General features: G+C 37.5%; 2 protein-coding genes across 5 annotated transcripts in view; one reads left to right on the plus strand and one right to left on the minus strand.

Annotated features, from left to right (window-relative positions):
* Positions 1–4878: 4878 nt before the first annotated feature.
* Positions 4879–10794, minus strand: LOC139746791 (uncharacterized protein CG1161). The gene is made up of 4 exons (XM_071658342.1): positions 10678–10794; positions 9018–9127; positions 7601–7715; positions 4879–5764 (listed from the first exon to the last, which is right to left on the minus strand). Exons 1-4 carry the CDS (start codon positions 10750–10752, stop codon positions 5477–5479), a joined length of 588 nt encoding a protein of 195 aa, XP_071514443.1. The 5' UTR covers positions 10753–10794; the 3' UTR covers positions 4879–5476.
* A 283-nt stretch (positions 10795–11077) lies between these two features.
* Strump (WASH complex subunit strump) overlaps positions 11078–19610 on the plus strand; it is a 69628-nt gene continuing 61095 nt past the window's right edge. For 3 of the 4 annotated variants that reach the window (XM_071658365.1, XM_071658364.1, XM_071658363.1), the window contains exons 1-4: positions 11078–11253; positions 13970–14117; positions 17281–17383; positions 19034–19225. In XM_071658365.1, coding sequence (XP_071514466.1) covers positions 13999–14117; positions 17281–17383; positions 19034–19225 — 414 coding nt within the window. In that variant the 5' untranslated portion in view covers positions 11078–11253; positions 13970–13998. The remainder of the gene's footprint in view (positions 11254–13969; positions 14118–17280; positions 17384–19033; positions 19226–19610) is intronic. The other variant, XM_071658366.1, reaches the window with a different exon arrangement.

Consider the following 19610-nt stretch of genomic DNA (forward strand, 5'->3'; position numbering starts at 1 on the left):
TTTTGTATTATACTTAATAGATAAGAGATTAAATGTTTGCATATGATGCTTTTGTTCATCTGTTCTTGATACCTTCCAAAGGCAGAATGGACAATTATTATTATTATTTTGCTTTGTCGCTGTCTCCCGCGTTAGAGAGGTAGCGCAAGGAAACAGACAAAAGAATGGCCCAACCCACCCACATACACATGTATATACATACACGTCCACACATGCAAATATACATACCTATACATCTCAATGTACACATATATATACACACACAGACATATACATATATACACATGTACACAATTCATAGTCTGCCTTTATTTATTCCCATCGCCACCTCACCACACATGGAATAACAACCCCCTCCCCCCCCCTCATGTGTGCGAGGTAGCGCTAGGAAAAGACAACAATGGCCCCATTCGTTCACACTCAGTCTCTAGCTGTCATATAATAATGCACCGAAACCACAGCTCCCTTTCCACATCCAGACCCCACAGAACTTTCCATGGTTTACCCCAGACGCTTCACATGCCCTGGTTCAATCCATTGACAGCACATCGACCCCAGTATACCACATCGTTCCAATTCACTTTATTCCTTGCACGCCTTTCACCCTCCTGCATGTTCAGGCCCCGATCACTCAAAATCTTTTTCACTCCATCTTTCCACCTCCAATTTGGTCTACCACTTCTCCTCGTTCCCTCCACCTCTGACACATATATCCTCTTGGTCAATCTTTCCTCACTCATTCTCTCCATGCGACCAAACCATTTCAAAACACCCTCTTCTGCTGTCTCAACCACACTCTTTTTATTCCACACATCTCTTACCTTTACATTACTTACTCGATCAAACCACCTCACACCACATATTGTCCTCAAACATCTCATTTCCAGCACATCCACCCTCCTGCGAACAACTCTATCCATAGCCCACGCCTCGCAGCCATACAACATTGTTGGAACCACTATTCCTTCAAACATACCCATTTTTGCCTTCCGAGATAATGTTCTCGACTTCCAAACATTCTTCAAGGCTCCCAGAATTTTCGCCCCCTCCCCCACCCTATGATTCACTTCCGCGTCCATGGTTCCATCCGCTGTCAGATCCACTCCCAGATATCTCAAACACTTTACTTCCTCCAGTTTTTCTCCATTCAAACTTACCTCCCAATTGACTTGACCCTCAACCCTACTGTACCTAATAACCTTGCTCTTATTCACATTTACTCTTAACTTTCTTCTTTCACACACTTTACCAAACTCAGTCACCAGCTTCTGCAGTTTCTCACATGAATCAGCCACCAGTGCTGTATCATCAGCGAACAACAACTGACTCACTTCCCAAGCTCTCTCATCCACAACAGACTGCATACTTGCCCCTCTTACCAAAACTCTTGCACTCACCTCCCTAACAACCCCATCCATAAACAAATTAAACAACCATGGAGACATCACACACCCCTGCCGCAAACCTACATTCACTGAGAACCAATCACTTTCCTCTCTTCCTACACGTACACATGCCTTACATCCTCGATAAAAACTTTTCACTGCTTCTAACAACTTGCCTCCCACACCATATATCCTTAATACCTTCCACAGAGCATCTCTATCAACTCTATCATATGTCTTCTCCAGATCCATAAATGCTACATACAAATCCATTTGCTTTTCTAAGTATTTCTCACATACATTCTTCAAAGCAAACACCTGATCCACACATCCTCTACCACTTCTGAAACCACACTGCTCTTCCCCAATCTGATGCTCTGTACATGCCTTCACCCTCTCAATCAATACCCTCCCATATAATTTACCAGGAATACTCAACAATACTCAGGAATACTCTGTAATTTGAGTACTCACTCTTATCCCCTTTGCCTTTGTACAATGGCACTATGCAAGCATTCTGCCAATCCTCAGGCACTTCACCATGAATCATACATACATTAAATAACCTTACCAACCAGTCAACAATACAGTCACCCCTTTTTTAATAAATTCCACTGCAATACCATCCAAACCTGCTGCCTTGCCGGCTTTCATCTTCCACAAAGCTTTTACTACCTCTTCTCTGTTTACCAAATCATTTTCCCTAACCCTCTCACTTTGCACATCACCTCGACCAAAACACCCTATATCTGCCACTCTGTCATCAAACACATTCAACAAACTTTCAAAATACTCACTCAATCTCCTCACATGACCACTACTTGTTATCACCTCCCCATTAGCCCCCTTCACTGAAGTTCCCATTTGCTCCCTTGTCTTACGCACTTTATTTACCTCCTTCCAAAACATCTTTTTATTCTCCCTAAAATTTAATGATACTCTCTCACCCCAACTCTCGTCTGCCCTCTTTTTCACCTCTTGCACCTTTCTCTTGACCTCCTGCTTCTTTCTTTTATACATCTCCCATTCATTTGCATTTTTCCCCTGCAAAAATCATCCAAATGCCTCTCCCTTCTCTTTCACTAATAATCTTACTTCACCCCACCACTCACTACCCTTTCTAATTAAACCACCTCCCACACTTCTCATGCCACAAGCATCTTTTGCGCAAGCCATCACTGCTTCCCTAAATACACCCCATTCTTCCCCCACTCCCCTTACCTCCTTTGTTCTCACCTTTTTCCATTCTGTACTCATTCTCTCCTGGTACTTCCTCACACAAGTCTCCTTCCCAAGCTCACTTACTCTCACCACTCTCTTCACCGCAACATTCTCTCTTCTTTTCTGAAAAACCCTACAAATCTTCACCTTCGCTTCCACAAGTTAATAATCAGACATCCCTCCAGTTGCACCTCTCACCACATTAACATCCAAAAGTCTCTCTTTCGCGCGCCTATCAATTAACACGTAATCCAATAACGCTCTCTGGCCATCTCTCCTACTTACATACGTATACTTATGTATATCTTGCTTTTTAAACCAGGTATTCCCAATCACCAGTCCTTTATCAGCACATAAATCTACAAGCTCTTCACCATTTCCATTTACAACACTGAACACCCCATGTATACCAATTATTCCCTCAACTGCCACATTACTCATCTTTGTTATACTTGGTCGCAGTTTCCTGCATCAGCAAGGTGGCACCACAAAACATATATATCATCCTCGAAAAACCTTGTCCACCTCCCCCATATGTTTTCAAAAACTATGTAATTCTTACATTTTAATACTTTGTTATTCCTTGAATGGCCTTGATTACCATCTGTAGATATCTAGATGTGAAAATGGCAAGGTTCCTGAAGTACTCTAGGCCCATGTTTTGGGTCCACAGGGTCTTAATCACCTGAATGAGAAGAGGCAATGATGAGGTACTGCAGGAAGCAGCTGCCTGATTGTGCATTCTGAGTGATCAGTGCACCAAAAATCTCAGGTTCACCCACATCTCATTGATTTCCAAGTGAGAGCTTTGGCTTTCTCTTCCTTGAAGTACAAGTGGAAGAAATACAGTCCCTCAAAGGAAACTTCTAAAGTGAAATAGCACCCAGGATGAGTAAAGAAAAAAAGAAGATCCTTCCCTCAAGATAGACTGAGGCATGTTGTTGCTTTTGCTGTTAGAAACACTAGTCTCTGCAACCAGATGAACAACGATTTCATCCTGAAAGTGTCATATGCTTGTACAAACAATAAAACTTAGGCAAGTATTGCCCTTGAAAATATATGGGGGATGGATAATGTTTTTTGAGGACACTGCATATATGCAGATAAAAAGTCAACCTTGGTGAGGTTGTATCATCATGACTGGATAAAAAGTACAATTTTGGCAAAAAACTTCTCACTGCAAAGGAGTCCATCCACTCCCTGCTACTGATAATAGCACCACCTTGAAGATGCAGGAGCCCTGTTAAATGGGTCCTGGATTTATATAATCAAAAGTATCACCATACAATCCCAAGACCCCTTCCACCTCAACTTTACTCTTTCTCTGTACATAATTAAATTTGCCTAAATGATGTTCACTCTTCTCAGTGAATAGTATCTATATTTTCACATTACTAAAACATCTCTAACCTCCATCTTCATCAAAATACTCCCTTCATAATATTATATTTTCTTTTGATTTCCTTATTTCTCACTCATCACTCATTAATATCCACAGCTACTTCTCAGAAAATGGATTGAAGCTGTTTGCACTCAACTTGTTATTCTATTGCACACTTATTTCATTAGTGTGAAACATTAAAGGTTGTATAATCGACTCAGTTTCTATTTTCAATGTTTCAGAGCTCCTGAAACATTCCATTAGGTAGACACATTAGCTAGAAGCCTCTGAAAAAACTGTGCTAGAGTTGCCTGTTAAAAGTGAGGTACTAAATGCTAAAAAGTGGCACTGGAGTTCACCAGTTATGAATACTCTTTTGCCGTGGCAATCCCCTTGAGGAAGTTCAGGTAGGGAACAAGCGTCAGAGATATAGATAATATAGATAGAAACATGCCTGCCGTCACAACAATCTTTCAGAAATATATCTTTTTCAACCATTCTTACTATATATACTACCCAAATACTTTAACAACTTCTTTTACCAATCCAAGCATATTAGTATAGATAGATACATGCCTGCCGTGAAAACAATCTTTCAGAAATATATCTCTCTTTTCTACCGTTCTTACTATATATACTACCCAAATATTCTAAATATTCTGTCAATCCAAGCATATTTCATGTTGAAATTCATTTTTTTTCAAATTGCCATAAATTCTTTTTCCATCAACTAAAAATATTTTTAACTGTTACATAGTACTCTCTTGATAATGCTGCTCTTATCAACTGTATCATCTCTATCCTATTCTTTCAGATTTTTTTCAGTATCTTTACACCAATAATGAAAATGGAAAAAGGTAAGATATCTGTATTTGGAAAAAGTGAATGAGGTTGAAATATGGATGAATATATTAAAAAGCAATGCATGTTAAAAGTTTAAACATCTGGGTTAGACACTGGCCAAAAATGAGGAATAAGTGCTGAAAGCTCTTATGCATTTGCTGCACACCACATTAATGTATGAGTTAGACTCAGTTGTAATTGGGGTAAGAAGTTTGTAGACTTAGCTGTGGATACTAAGCATGGAGTGGTTTAATATTAGCTAATGAAAACAATAAACTGTACAGTTTCTTGGATTGTGTCCTCTGCTGCAATACTGATTGGTATGGACTCTGTGATACAGATGTGTATAGGGGCTGACCGGGCTATGGAAATCTAATCTGTGCAAATTTTCATAGAGAATATTAATTTACTAGCTAGGGATGACATCACTGCAAAGAGTAAAGTGAGTTTTTCTCTCATGTGGTCATGTCTGCTCAAAATCTACTAAACAGGTAGGCATAAGGTCTTTAACTTTTTGGGCATAGCGCAGAATCCTGAACCAGGAAACTGCAAGACAACAAATACTGTCTGCCCAGTAAATACTGGATTCCATTCATGTCTCTTCTTTGAATTCCAAATCTAACTAATTAAAAATGATGTTGACAAATCAGTTGAGCATGGTATGTCTATCATATATGTTACGACGCTGCTCTTGCACCTGCTGCTTCCACTTATCTTGCTGATGACCAACACGGCCAAGAACATTATGCCGTATATGCAGTGGCTGGGCCATACCAGGAACTCCTCCAACAGTCCCTGCTTCATCCTCTTCATTTGTGTGTTCCTGATATGAGGGCTGTGAACGTCGCTTATTAAGCAGTGGGTCCAAGCACAACAGGAAACCCATGTACACAACAAGCAAGGAGATAATCCAAATCACCAGAATGACAACAACCTAGAAGAAAAAAATTATTGTAGTAACAATCAATATAACATATTCAATGTGCAGAGTAAATAAGAAAAGAAAAACAGCTCCTGCCTTGTACATGAAGATCATACACTATTTACTCCTGGACTTGAGAATGTCAATGATAAACCTAAATCTATTTCTTTTTTATAAATCTTTATACATAAACTGCCTTATCTGCCTTGACAAAGCAACACTGGGAACAGACAAAGAATGGTCTCATTTCCACAAAGACATTTCTCAAACTATCATGGAAAATGCACTGAAGTCAGTCTTCCAACTGCAGCCATGCTTCACTGGTTAATTTCATGGTTTACCTTAACCGCTTCATATGCTTTGGTTCACCCACGACAGAAAACTGCCCTCACGTAAACTACATCAATCCATATCATTCTATCACATGCATGATGATCACCCTCCTGAAAGTTCCAGTCCTGATACTCTAAGGACTCCTTCATTCTCTCCTCCCATTTCCTTTCTTGTCTTCTTCGTTCCACTCCTGACACGTAGACAGTCTTACCCTCAAGTGGTGGCATTTAGTCTTGAAAGTTGATCATGATGTGAAAAAAAACTTTGAAATGATAAATCAGCAAAAAAATTGCTTAGAAAACTGTACAAATACCACTGAGTTGGTCTGGTCTATTGCTGAGTGGGGAGCCTTAAGGAATGTGGATGACAATTCACACAGCACCCAATGAGAGAGAGAGAATGTGAAAATAATTTTTTCTTTCTTTTGAACATGTTTTCACACTGTAATGTTATTCATACACAGACACAGTACTGGTGGTGAATAAAATGAACATATTTAGAAATATCACATTACTCGCACTAAAACTTAATGTAAGGAAGGCAAGTGTTTGACACATGCTGGGGAGAATATTGAAAATTTTGAATATTTCTTTACCGCGACCTAGTTTCACACTCTCCTTTTATTCCATACACAGGAACAGCACTGGTGATGAATAACATGAATAAATCTAGAAATATTACATTACTTATACTAAAAGTGAGTATAAGGATGGCAAGTGCCTGGCACACATAGGAAAGAATAGGCAGGTGTTTTTCTTTGGAAAAATTCCAGCTCTTTACCCACCATCTGTTTCCAGGATTACATAAAGAAAATTAGAAACTATTGTTGAATTTCTTTCAAGTGTGAAGGTAGTGCAGATGCCTCCTGTGCTGGCCTCCCTACTCAAATAATTAAACTAATATCAAGCATATTTCTTTGGTCATGTGAGCCGCTTCAGCACATTCTGATAAAGCCTCCTGATCAGAATGTACTAACTAACACTTCACACCACATATTGTCTTCAAGCACTTCATTCCCATTGCATTCATCCTAGTCATCAGAACTTGAATGTTTATAAAGGAAAGGCTCTGAAAACTTTTAGTAAGAGAGGGAGTTCAACCTGAGGTGAGGGAAGCTAGTGATGGAAAAAAAGGATAGGGGAAAAATATGTACAGGTAATAGATGTTCCTGCAGATGGTATTTTCATTCCCTTAAAAGTTTCATTACTGCACAGGTAATAGTGTTTCATGAAAACATATCTTTAATCTTAAATGCATACTTAATGAGCAGCCTAATTCAATGGCTACAGAAAAACAATTACTAAGCACTACCAGACCCAATTATCCTTTTCATGATTTAGAAAGCAAATTTCCATTTTTGCTGTGTTGCAAGCAAATTTTCATAAATGTTCTCTTTTATGTATCAATAATGATTACAGCCTTCATATATGATCTTTAATACTCAATTGCCTATCTTTAATATTCTCTAACAGCTCTTTATATACATCAAAATGGACAAAATATAGAAATGCTCACTTTGATGGTTGTGCTATTGCGGCTCTCATACTTGCATTCACAGCGTGGGCAGAATTCCTGTTCACGACCTCTGATGTCATCAGCAACTTTAGGCAGAACAACATTGTCACAATCACTGAAACAAGGTGTTTTATATAAGGTAAGACTTTTAGAAATGAAAGGCAAACCCTGTAACCTTTGCAATGTAAAAGATGAAAAATCTAAGACTACAGTATTGTATTCAAGTTTTAAAGGGAGTCTGTCAGAACTAAAAAGGTAATTACAAAGGACTTAAAATTCTGAGATTAAAGCAGAATACTGCACTTAAATTATCAGTTTCCACTGAAGCAAGTACCATTTGAACAAACATCTTGAAGATGAAAATTCACTAATAACTGAGTAAGTTGATTCCAGTAGTTTTACCAACTCATCTATTATCTTCATTTTCTATTCAATTCACAATACATAGTTCAGGTACACACATGCACCTTTTGTGATAGTAAACTTCTGAAGCACTGAGGCCATGGCCACCAACCCGCAAACTAGTAAAATAGCAAGGATACTCAAACTTATTATCTTAGTATCCTGTTAAAAGCATTTTCAAATTATGGAAATATCTGAAAATAACATGCTGAAATTCATTTACTTTTTTGTTGTTCTTTGTATGAGCAATTTCATATGGGTGGTAAGCAATTTAGATCAAAGGTTGTTCCATATGTTCACAAGCTCCCAGTAATTTTTCACTGCAGTATTTTTGTAGGTTGTGGAAAGTACATTTAAGTACTATTTGTTTACACCTCTCCTGATCAAGCAAATTGTGATACAGATTTTTTGATTAACCAAATATAACAAAAATACATTTATTTCAACCGGTTCTCCATATGACTGGTTATATTACAGTGAAAATCTAATGGTAAACAAAATGCATAATACAGTATTTCAATGAATAAAATATATTCAAAAGTAGGACAGTATGTCAATGTGCAAATACAGTTGCACCATAACAAAACTGTATCTCAATATCCTGATAACTCTGAACAGTGCAGTACAGTAATACACTACATGACTGCACTAAATTTTTTCTAGCACTTTAAGTCTTACTAGTCAAGAGACACTGTAAAAGATAATACTCACGTTGGTGATGATGAGTGACGTGTGTCACTTCAAGTTTCATGTTAAAGAGAACTTTATGATACACCCATATGAGGAATTGCTAACCTGGGTAACTGCAGTAGGTTCTTGGCCTATTCTGAAAACTTCATTGTAGAGTCTTTTCTTTCCTTTCTATTCTCTCTTTACACCTGCATGACTTTCACAACCCTCTCTGAAATCTCTGCTTAAAACCTACCTCACTTTTTTAAAGTACCAACCAAATACTAAAGACTGAAAATTATCTTTCTCAAACACAACCACCAGATTTTAACCATTTACAACTTACCACTTGCTAGGAGCAACAGGTTCTTTATACACCATACGATTACTCTTGGTCCCATTGACAACAGATGGATCAGGACAAATGCATATGCACCTTTTATCCTCATATTCTGCCTAGAACACAATAACAAGATATTTAGATCGTATCATGAAAATGTGAATACCTAAAATAATCACATAGAGCTGATTTAACTTAGACTCTCACCCTAGTCACATTCTATTTCTTACTGAAAAATTTCCCAAAAGATGAAGTATTCAGAGAATTATATTGAAAAAATTAAGTATGTAGTGTAGTTCAGCATGTACATATATCGAACAACCCACAAAAAAACTATGAACACAGTAAAGTATTACACTTTGCAATCCAGGAAAAAAGTTCCATATCAACTTAACTCTTAAGGGACCTGGATTTACTATGATATTGGTACTCAGGCCCTTCTTGATTCTTCTAGACTTCACTTAAACTAGAAGGTATGCTCCTTCCCACCTTCACTTATTTTGGAAGGCACATGTCTTCCTGTATTCACTTATATTAGAAAGCATGCTTTATCAGTATACAGACACTTAACAAGGCCGATACCCAAGCCACACTTGAACAGTTGCCTTTTCCTAGGCATGTATAATAGATCTAGTGAGGAAAAGCCTAAGGCAAATGAAATATCTGGTGTTCAAAGAGCTGACATCTCTATAAATATAAATGTGTAAATCTGAATTCTGAAATGTTCTTTTCTGTCACTTTTTACATGGATGGGATGACAATTGGTTTTCAAATGCTAGGAACATCCAATATGATTTAGATTGTTCCTAAGCAAAAAAAAGGGCAAGATATTCACCTGCTATCGATGAATACTAATCCTTCATTCATAAAACCATAATAAAACTTTTATGATCAAATGTCTTGAGGAATTTCATCATAAAGGAAGTCCATGAAGGTTGCAATTATACTAATTTTAAACTGTAGTGTCTATTTAAGGACCATGACATGCTAATTTCTTTCTTCCTTGCAAATAAAAAATTGATAAAACAACACAGTATCCACAATGTAGCACTAACGTAAATCTAAATAGAAAAACTACATTCCTATTACTGTTTTACTTTGTAAATCAGTCTACAAAATAAAGCTTTATCGAATGTAAATAGTTGCAGGAGTGTTTTTTGTATTAGATATCTGAAGGATGGACACTTACAAAGGTTCATAAAACACTCTGAACACCTGGTACAAAGTGCTTTATAGGTAAAATCCCACTTTATATCAACCATACAAGTAATACATTAGCATTAAGTAGGTCTAATTCTACTCAAGAGAACATGTACTTTTATTAAATATCTAACCTCATTCAAAATCTCCATTAAGCTTTTGGCATGACAGTAAGGGTAATCTTCCTTACAAGTTTCAGGCTTTACTCATATGTAAATTACCAAGTCCTGGCACCAACCTGGTTGCTCTCTCGTGTAGTCTTGGGCATTTGGTTTTAGAAGCACGATCTTATCAATTTCCATCGTGAGAAATAATCGTGTAAGGTATGGTTTTTTATTACTACGTAGCGTGACACTGGAGGTCTTTGAGAAACACTATTTTAAGTTCATTAGTTCTATCTTAACATTCCTATATTTTAAACTAAATCACAATCAAGTTATATTAGGTATATCTACTAAAGGCCTACCTTTGCTAAAAAAGGACAGTAAGCGAGGAACATAAAGATATAAAGAAAACTGTGATTCATCTTCGGGTAATCCATTACATCCGCACTGACAATCAGACATAAACACAGTCACATTCATTAATAAAATAAATAAAATTTTTATGGATTCTGTGATTAATGTATCTAAGATTTACCAGATCATTATATCTTGATATAAAAATTTTATTTCTGATATAAAAGAGTGGTAATAAAGGCATTTAATTCAGAACATCTTAATTTCATCAATAAGTGAAATGTGCTTTCTTCGCTTATAGAAAATAATACTAGGTTCATAAAAAAACTTTATAATTTTCTGTAAATATTTATATATTCTACACTTTCATATTCTAATGGAAGAGGTTGGTGTAAGAGTAAACAAATCGAGTCAGCTGACAGGTGACAGTGGGCGGAGGTTGAGATTTCACGAGCACGAGATAATACTGAACAATTTAGAAAAAACGGCTTCAAACAACAACACCTGAGCTAAACTGAAGGGAGGAGGGCAGCGGAGTCTATAATGATAGCTGTATGCTCCTAGATCCGAGAGGAAATCAATTGGTATTACTTTCATGTGGTTTTTGGTTGAATGGCGTGGCATGGCTTGTGGGCCACCAGTAACCTACAGGCCATCCTGATTTTCTTCCTGTTGATTATATCTGGATATGTAAATTGACTATATCTGTATATGTAAAGCACTTCATTATGGTGTTTTTATTTATTGTGTGCAGAACTGTATGTGAATCATGTATTTTAGTCTGTATGTCAATACAGGTAGAAGTGATATATTTACTACTGCACTCAGGCTTGAAATGTGAATTTAATGTACGTCTCAAAAAATCTTGCTGTGATTCTCTTTAGCATGGAACGAAACGCTACCAGTGCCCCAGAGGAGAGTTCCCTTTCAGGATAATGTGTAAAGAGAGTAATCCAGGCCATTGCTCAGCCTAATTACCCTTCAAAATTAATGCGCAACCTTGTTCTCAACCTTAGGTTGGGTTTGGTTATATCATCGTTGTGTGAACATTTTCCTAGGTTGCTGTCTTTATGCACACTGTCTTGTGGTGTGACTGTCCTAAGTAGTTATGTTCTTCAGGAGTCGAGTAGTAATTCGTCCCCTTCTTTTTCTATACCAGTTCTTTTAATCACGTGACACTGGCCACGACTATGGCATGATTCATTTAGGCTTAGAAAGCTTTTGGTAGGGTTCCATATGAGGTAATACTAATAACGTGGCAGCTCATGGTATGGAAGGGGAGATACTGAATGGTATTATGGCATGGCTAACAGTTAGGAAGTGGAGAGAAAGCAGCAAAATGGTGATATTAGAGTGGGTTCAGTAATTAGTGCAGTGCTCTAGGGCTCAATCCTGAGATTGCTGTTATTCCAGATATACAGTATTTCAATTAACACAGGATTATGGTAATGTTTTCATTTAATCCTGCCACATTATAAACTTTAGAATCTAAGAGATTCTTAGTAATGGTTTACTTTAGTACTACATCATTTTTGAATGAGAGAAACATGAAAAAAAATGGATGATACTGCTATACCTTGTAGATATAAACTAGGGAGGGGAAGATGATGTTAGGTTGGGCTGGTCATTGTAATGGAGGATAGACACGAGGAGAAAAAAGCATGAGCCAAAAACTTGACCTCTCCCTGAAAAATGTAACTAATGCGCAGCTGGTAGTACCTAAGAAGCAGTGAATCTATGTGGTCCCAAGCAGCTCAAACCATATTAATGTTGGTTTGCTTTTACTTCGGTTCTTTTTAGGCAAGATGGGAGTGAGATTTTCCCAAGTTCTGCTGATTTCTGCTGCACAAATGTTTCACCTTTTATAGATCTGTAGTCATGTCTAATGGAAGTGGCTAGCTCCATGGGTGCTGTAGGAGCCCATTAGAAGGGTTCTTGGGGCAGGAAGGTTAATCAATGTGTGTAAAGTGGATAAGAATTTATTTATTTATTATTTTATTTTGCTTTGTTGCTGTCTCCCGCGTTAGCGAGGTAGCGCAAGGAAACAGACGAAAGAATGGCCCAACCCACCCATATACACATGTATATACATACATGTCCACATACGCAAATATACATACCTATACATCTCAGTGTCCACATATTTCTACACACATAGACATATACATATATATACATGTACATAATTCATACTGTCTGCCTTTATTTATTTCCATTGCCACCTTGCCACACATAGAATAACAACCCCCTCCCCCCTCATGTGTGCGAAGTAGCGCTAGGAAAAGACAACAAAGGCCCCATTCGTTCACACTCAGTCTCTAGCTGTCATGTAATAATGCACTGAAACCACAGCTCCCTTTCCACATCCAGGCCCCACAGAACTTTCCATTGTTTACCCCAGACGCTTCACATGCCCTGGTTCAATCCATTGACAGCACGTCGACCCCGGTATACCACATCGTTCCAATTCAATCTATTCCTTGCACGCCTTTCACCCTCCTGCATGTTCAGGCCCTGATCACTCAAAACCTTTTTCACTCCATCTTTCCACCTCCAATTTGGTCTCCCACTTCTCCTCGTTCCCTCCACCTCTGCCACATATATCCTCTTGGTCAATCTTTCCTCACTCATTCTCTCCATGTGACCAAACCATTTCAAAACACCCTCTTCTGCTCTCTCAACCACACTTTTTATTTCCACACATCTCTCTTACGCTTACGTTACTTACTCGATCAAACCACCTCACACCACATGTCCTCAAACATCTCATTTCCAGCACATCCACCCTCCTGCGCACAACTCTATCCATAGCCCACGCCTCGCAGCCATACAACATTGTTGGAACCACTATTCCTTCAAACATACCCATTTTTGCCTTCCGAGATAATGTTCTCGACTTCCAAACATTCTTCAAGGCTCCCAGAATTTTCGCTCCCTCCCCCACCCTATGATTCACTTCCGCTTCCATGGTTCCATCCGCTGCCAGATCCACTCCCAGATATCTAAAACACTTTACTTCCTCCAGTTTTTCTCCATTCAAACTTACCTCCCAATTGACTTGAATTTAATTCTGTTGATTACTCATTTATGGAAAAGAAAGTCTTTCTTTAGGTCTGAAACATATTACAGCATTTCATGAAGACTTCCGTATCGTTCAGATAATTGTTTACCCCATTTGTCAGTTCTTGTGAGTGATGCGTAGCCCTAGTCTTCCTTCACTGTAATATTTTATACAGGTGAAAGCTGAGAACAGGTTTGCTTTTATATCTGTGTTTATGAGATTTATATGTCCATTTTCAGGGTCGAAAAACACTTCTTGTGAGATTGTGATGGACTTCCTTGCAGAAAATAATGTTTGTGGGCAGACCTTGCTCCGTCTTGTGGCACGAGGCAATGCTATCATTGCTGAACTGATGCGATTATCTGATTATGTCCCTCAGGTGTTCAGGTAATGTTGTTTCCCAAGTATCAGTTTTGCATCCAGTGCATGTATTTCCTTTTTTCCTAATGATTATAAATTCAGATAATTGTGTGTGTGTGTGTGTGTGTGTGTGTGTGTGCATGAAGGCATATGTTCCCTGTTTCTGTTTTGCTGTTGTGATAGTGAATGATATGTAACTTGAGGGTTTTACTTATAGTTGCCAAACTTCCGTGGGTTCCTTATGATGATATAAATGAGTACCTAAATTTAGTTATTAGGAGAAAGGTTCAGTTCCTTGACTCCCCCTTTCTCTCCATAATGAGTCTTCTGTGAAGTATTTTTGTCAGCATTCATAGATTATCATGATTAGATTTTGCTGATTATTATAGTTAAATTACTCAAATGTGAAAGTCACCCATTTTATCGGAAAGGTATTATAGGTATTTGTTTATTTTGATGAGTGTTTTGTGCATCCATACCATGACAGAAGAGGACAGTGTTTTCTGTTTATGCAAACGTTTGACGCAAGATATGTGTATGCAATGCATTCCTTAAGAATGTTTGGGCTAGGACTCAGCCTGCCTTATTAATTTAGAGACAAGGTACCAGCCTTTTCTCACACTTTGCTCAGGAACATTAGGTATCTGCAGCTGCCAAGTAGCAACTACCACCAGGGTGAGGTCATGGACCTGCCCATACTAGCATTGTGGAGCTTACATTTTCTTGAGATTTGTGTACATGTTTGGATGTGCTGTGTAGCTCCCTGCTGCAGTCATCAGTCAGCTTTTAAGGATTAACATTTCCTTCCCCTGTTTATGTTTTAACATGGTGATTATATGGTATATAGATAGGATTTTTTGCCAGTTTGTTGGTACAACCAGTGGTTTTTAAAACAGGATTTAAAGAAAATGTCCAGGACTCGTTCTTGGGATCTTGAGCAATGTCTCTGGAGGTTTGAATGAAAGCTTCCAGTTTGGTTGGTTTTCCCATTCTTTAAGAGATCATGTTGTGGGGCTTTTGGGTGAGGTACAGAATCATGTCTTTCTAGATAAAAGAGATTTGGGCCCCGAGGTACAGAATCCTGTCTTTCTAGATAAAAGAGATTTGGGCCCATGGCCTTTTTATATCCTAGAGTTTCCTTATGAGCTGGAATGCAAATTTTTAGTCATAATTGATGGTATTGTGGGCCTTGGGTTTTCACCTCCTAGGTGTCTCGAGTTGAGATGGAAATTTTTATTTGTAATTACAGTAATGTGGCTCCCTGATACCTGATGCTCAAGGCTATAGCAATTTTTGCCAACTTTAGAGTTAATGATAAGATTCTCTACCCATGTTCTGAGAATCATTCTCCAAGCTTATCTCTAGAGGATAAGCTGTTATCTGGCCAGATACCTTATCCAGATTATACACTGTCTATGGAGTTTTTGAAAAGAAGAGAGCTTTTATTCGGTAGGTTTCCCCTCCTTAAGAGTGCCTTCTCAATGGATTATCATTGCCATCAGAGCTAACGCATTACTTTTGATCAGTGTTTTTATCTTGCTTTAGAAGTAAGATCTGTTAAAACAGATCATCTGCTTTAGCATGCTAATGTTGAAATAGGAATTTTCTTCTCTCCAAGTTATTCTTGTAAGATCCTCATTGATTGGTGTTTCATGGTTTTAGGGTAATGCTGGTAGTTCAAGTGGGACAGTACCTGGTTGCAAGAGGCATCTTCAGGTATGGCATACATCTCGTTAGTTTCTTTCCGAGACCACCTCAGCTGTGTAGGACCTGAATCTCAGTCTTGGATTTTGGAACTTACATTTGTAGCTTTTTTCTGCCATGGATTATGTACATATAACATGCCAAAAATGTAGGAGCTGTAGAGTCAAATCTGAATCATAAAATAACACTTGAACAGATGAATGTATTAAAGAAGTTTTAGACAGTAGTGAGTAAGTCAATTGAATTTTTTGAAGGGATACCAAAAAGTGTACTGGTAATTGTAATTTGAAAGAAACTGTTTACATTTTTAGATTTGTTTTTCATTCTAAGTGATGCCAAATAAGCATTGGGTTCTGATGCTCTGTGAACTCCACAAAATCAGTTAAATCAGTCAAACCCTTTTGAAACAAAGGGCCATCTTGATCTTTTACATAACACTGCCTCTTTTCCTCCATTCAGTACTGATTGGCCTGAATTGCTTTTACCTTGAAGAATCTGATGTCTCGGAAGTGATGTGTTCTCTATTTGGAGCTCGTTTCCATCCTTTATCATCCAGAACAAGGCTGGTGGTGCTGTTGCCTCAGAATCCCTGGCTCTGGGAATGATGGTTTGCTACCGCCTTTTTTGAGAATGGCTTTTCGGGTCCTTTTGAGGGTACTGGTTGTCCATACCCCTGATCCCTTTTATGGAAACTTCATAACTTTAACTGTTCAAGGGTAACATATAAATGCTTGGATTTACTTTAAAGTTTCATCAAAATTTGACATTGATCTGCATAGACTGTAATCTCAATCTGCATCTAATGTAGCTGAAATTAAAAGAACTAATCACCCTAAAAAGTTTTATTTTGCAAGCGTTGTTAGCCCTCATTTACATTACGAGTTAGGATTATACTCTTTTGTGGTGTATTACTGTAATGCTTCCCCTTTTGAAATACACATTCTTACATCATGCTTCCTAGGCACTAAATGAATTATTGTTTATGGTGTCTTGAAACAACAAGAAATGTTCTAGAAACAAGGATAAAAGTAAATGAGGAAAAGCATTGCTTCAATTTATAAGATTGTGGTAAAGAAAAAGGTAAAATTCTTTTTTAACAAATATGGTAGGTTTATGGATTCAGAAATGCAAAAACTTCTCACAAGAAAACAAGGATCAGGAGCCCCATAGTGAGAGGAACAAGTGCCATCAGTAAAGATATAACAGCAAAGAATTAAGAAAATTTCTTAAAGATACGAAGTCTGGGACAGCACAGTATGTAAATAAAGAAGACATGGAGAGATATTTAAAGCAAATATTCTGAGTGTCATATGGTTATAATGATTTGGGAAATATTAGGAAAAGGATAGAATTATTTATGGAATTACCACATTATCTTATCGTTGATATTTTTCCATCTTAGAAGCTTAGGACCCCTTAAGATATCAATTTGGGAGACATTTAAAGTTGCCATTTTTCAGTTTAGAATAATTATAGATATTTTCAGATTAGAAACAAAAACAGAACAGCAGAAATATGGAGATGTTGTTTTGGATTTTACATACTTCAAGGCCTCTGAGGGATTCAACAAGAAGATAGAAGATTCACCTGTGAGTATTGTGTTGCTTTTAATGATGATGTTATTGCAGTGGAGTTTCTACTTATTCATAATGATGGTTTGCTGTAAAACAAAGCTTATGGAATGGAATGCATGCTTCATTGCTCTTTGAAGCATTGTGCCAATGAACTAGTTCTAATCTGTGTTCACCTATGTTGTTTGTTTATAAATCAAACCACTCTTCTTCATGGAAGCATACCTTGGTCCAGCCCATCCTTAGAAAGAAAACTATTCTAAACCTTCTAACCATTGCTCTATCGTTCTCACTTCTAATGCCTCCAATGTATTTGAAACTTCTCGTCTCTCACCTTTTTAAACACTTGGGATTCCATTACTTTCTTTCAGTCACTAGTATGAACCTCCTTTCCCACGAATTTTGGTGAATCTTTTGTCATGGCCCTTCACACCTCTAAATGATTTGACTTTAACATGAATCTTTGCTCACTGAACTTCCTTCCTTTGACATATTCATTTCATTTTGCTTTCTAATGCATTGTTTCGTTTCCAGTTGATACATCACAGTAGTTGTTGATGGAGTAACCTTTCTCCTTTCTTATCAACAGTGATAGTCCTTGCACTCAATTTTCTTTCCATACACAGTCTTTTGCGCAGCCTCTAACTGTATTCAGTCATCCATTGATGATTGTTTTTGACATTCTTTATCTTGTTTTCTGTCCCCTCCTCACTCTAGTGCTTATTCTTTTTCTTGTACAACACATTTGCTCTCTTGATTTGGACCTATACTTCTCTAGATAGGGAAGCAGTATTCTGGTTAAATTGAACAGAACAAAATGCAGTTCTGTATATTTCAATGTCTATGTGTTATCAACTTTGGAAACATTGCAATGCAGTCCTTTAATTAAATGAATATATAAGACGTAGCCCTATCCCAATCTATCCTGGAAGGCCTTGGTAATTAACATAATAAAATCTTTTACTCATAAGCTGGGAGTGTTGCATAGATACTGTAATAATTTTTTTCTGAGCAGGTATTCCTTATCTACGTGGGTCTTATTCTTTTATGGAGTGCTACTGACATATTTAGGTCGCCTCTTTTTCCACCTCTCATTTAGCTGGAGTAGAAATGGAAAATTATCACATCTTGTCAACCATCCCTTTCCATTTACTATGATGATGCTTCCTTGTCTCTCTTCCACTATTATTATCACAGCTGCAGCTCTTATGAGCCGTGTAAGTGTGCCCCTGCCCCTGAGACCTGGGTTCATAGCATATATGTGGCTGCTTCTTCCCGTTTTGTGTATGGTGACTAGCCACATGAGCATTGGCTATTATGATTAATCCTTTCCTCACACATTGAAGCTGTGGAATTCTTTTTCTTCTTTAATCTTTACATCATCTTGAAGCCTTTCTATTTTCAAGAGTCATATCTAGAAACACCCAAGGAGCTCAAACTGATCCCCTTGGTATTTGTCTGTTTTAGATACTTTTTTAATATTTTAGCTTTTCAGCTGACTTTGCTTCAGGTGGGGCATACTTTTGTGCTAACCATAATGCCTGCTATGAAAAAGATGATTTATGCAGTTTCCCTGCAATTCATGCAATTGTTGAACTATTTATATATTCTGCTATAACAGCCATAACATCTACAGTACCATAACATTTTTTTTTATATATTGCTTAGGCCTTGCTTGACATTGATGATGAAATCCGAGAAAGCCACAGCAGTATCTTGGGTAGGATTTATGCTGCATTTGAAAGCATTCATCGATATGTTACAGACCTCAATAACTTCTTGCAAGATCTTAGTGAAGGAACATTTATTCAGAGGACTTTAGAAAACATATTTACCAATGAGGATGGGAAGCAACTTATGGTAAGATGATTACTATTACTGCTCATGTTACCTATTCTGTTATATTTTAAAAGAGTTTATGGTTATAGGAGAATGATATATATTTACAACCCATAAGACTTGGGATTGATCCTTGTGCTAGGTAAAATAGGCAGCTTTTATTTGATGTTGGATACACCATATTGGTCTTCCATCATTATGCTTTGGCAAAAAACAAAACTATTCTATACTGCCTGGGAGGATGACTTATTGTATCAATGAGAACTGTGTTACTGGTTTAGTATATTATTTCCACTTTTTTTGGGTACTTATTAGTTTTCTTCATGCTCATAGCATAGTACAGCATTTATTTTTTTATCTTCCTTGTTAATCATGATGAGATGTAATGAACTTTTTGCATTTCATT

This window comes from Panulirus ornatus, chromosome 66 (genome assembly GCF_036320965.1).
Source record: "Panulirus ornatus isolate Po-2019 chromosome 66, ASM3632096v1, whole genome shotgun sequence".
Classification (NCBI taxonomy): Eukaryota; Metazoa; Arthropoda; class Malacostraca; order Decapoda; family Palinuridae; genus Panulirus; species Panulirus ornatus.

Coding starts and splice junctions, on each gene's coding strand:
- LOC139746791 (XM_071658342.1), bottom strand. CDS start 10,752: ATGGATTACCCGAAGATGAATCACAGTTTTCTTTATATCTTTATGTTC. Junction 9,128..10,677: donor ACTGTCCTTTTTTAGCAAAG/GTAGGCCTTTAG, acceptor ATTGTGTTCTAG/GCAGAATATGAGGATAAAAG. Junction 5,765..7,600: donor GCAATAGCACAACCATCAAA/GTGAGCATTTCT, acceptor TTTTTCTTCTAG/GTTGTTGTCATTCTGGTGAT.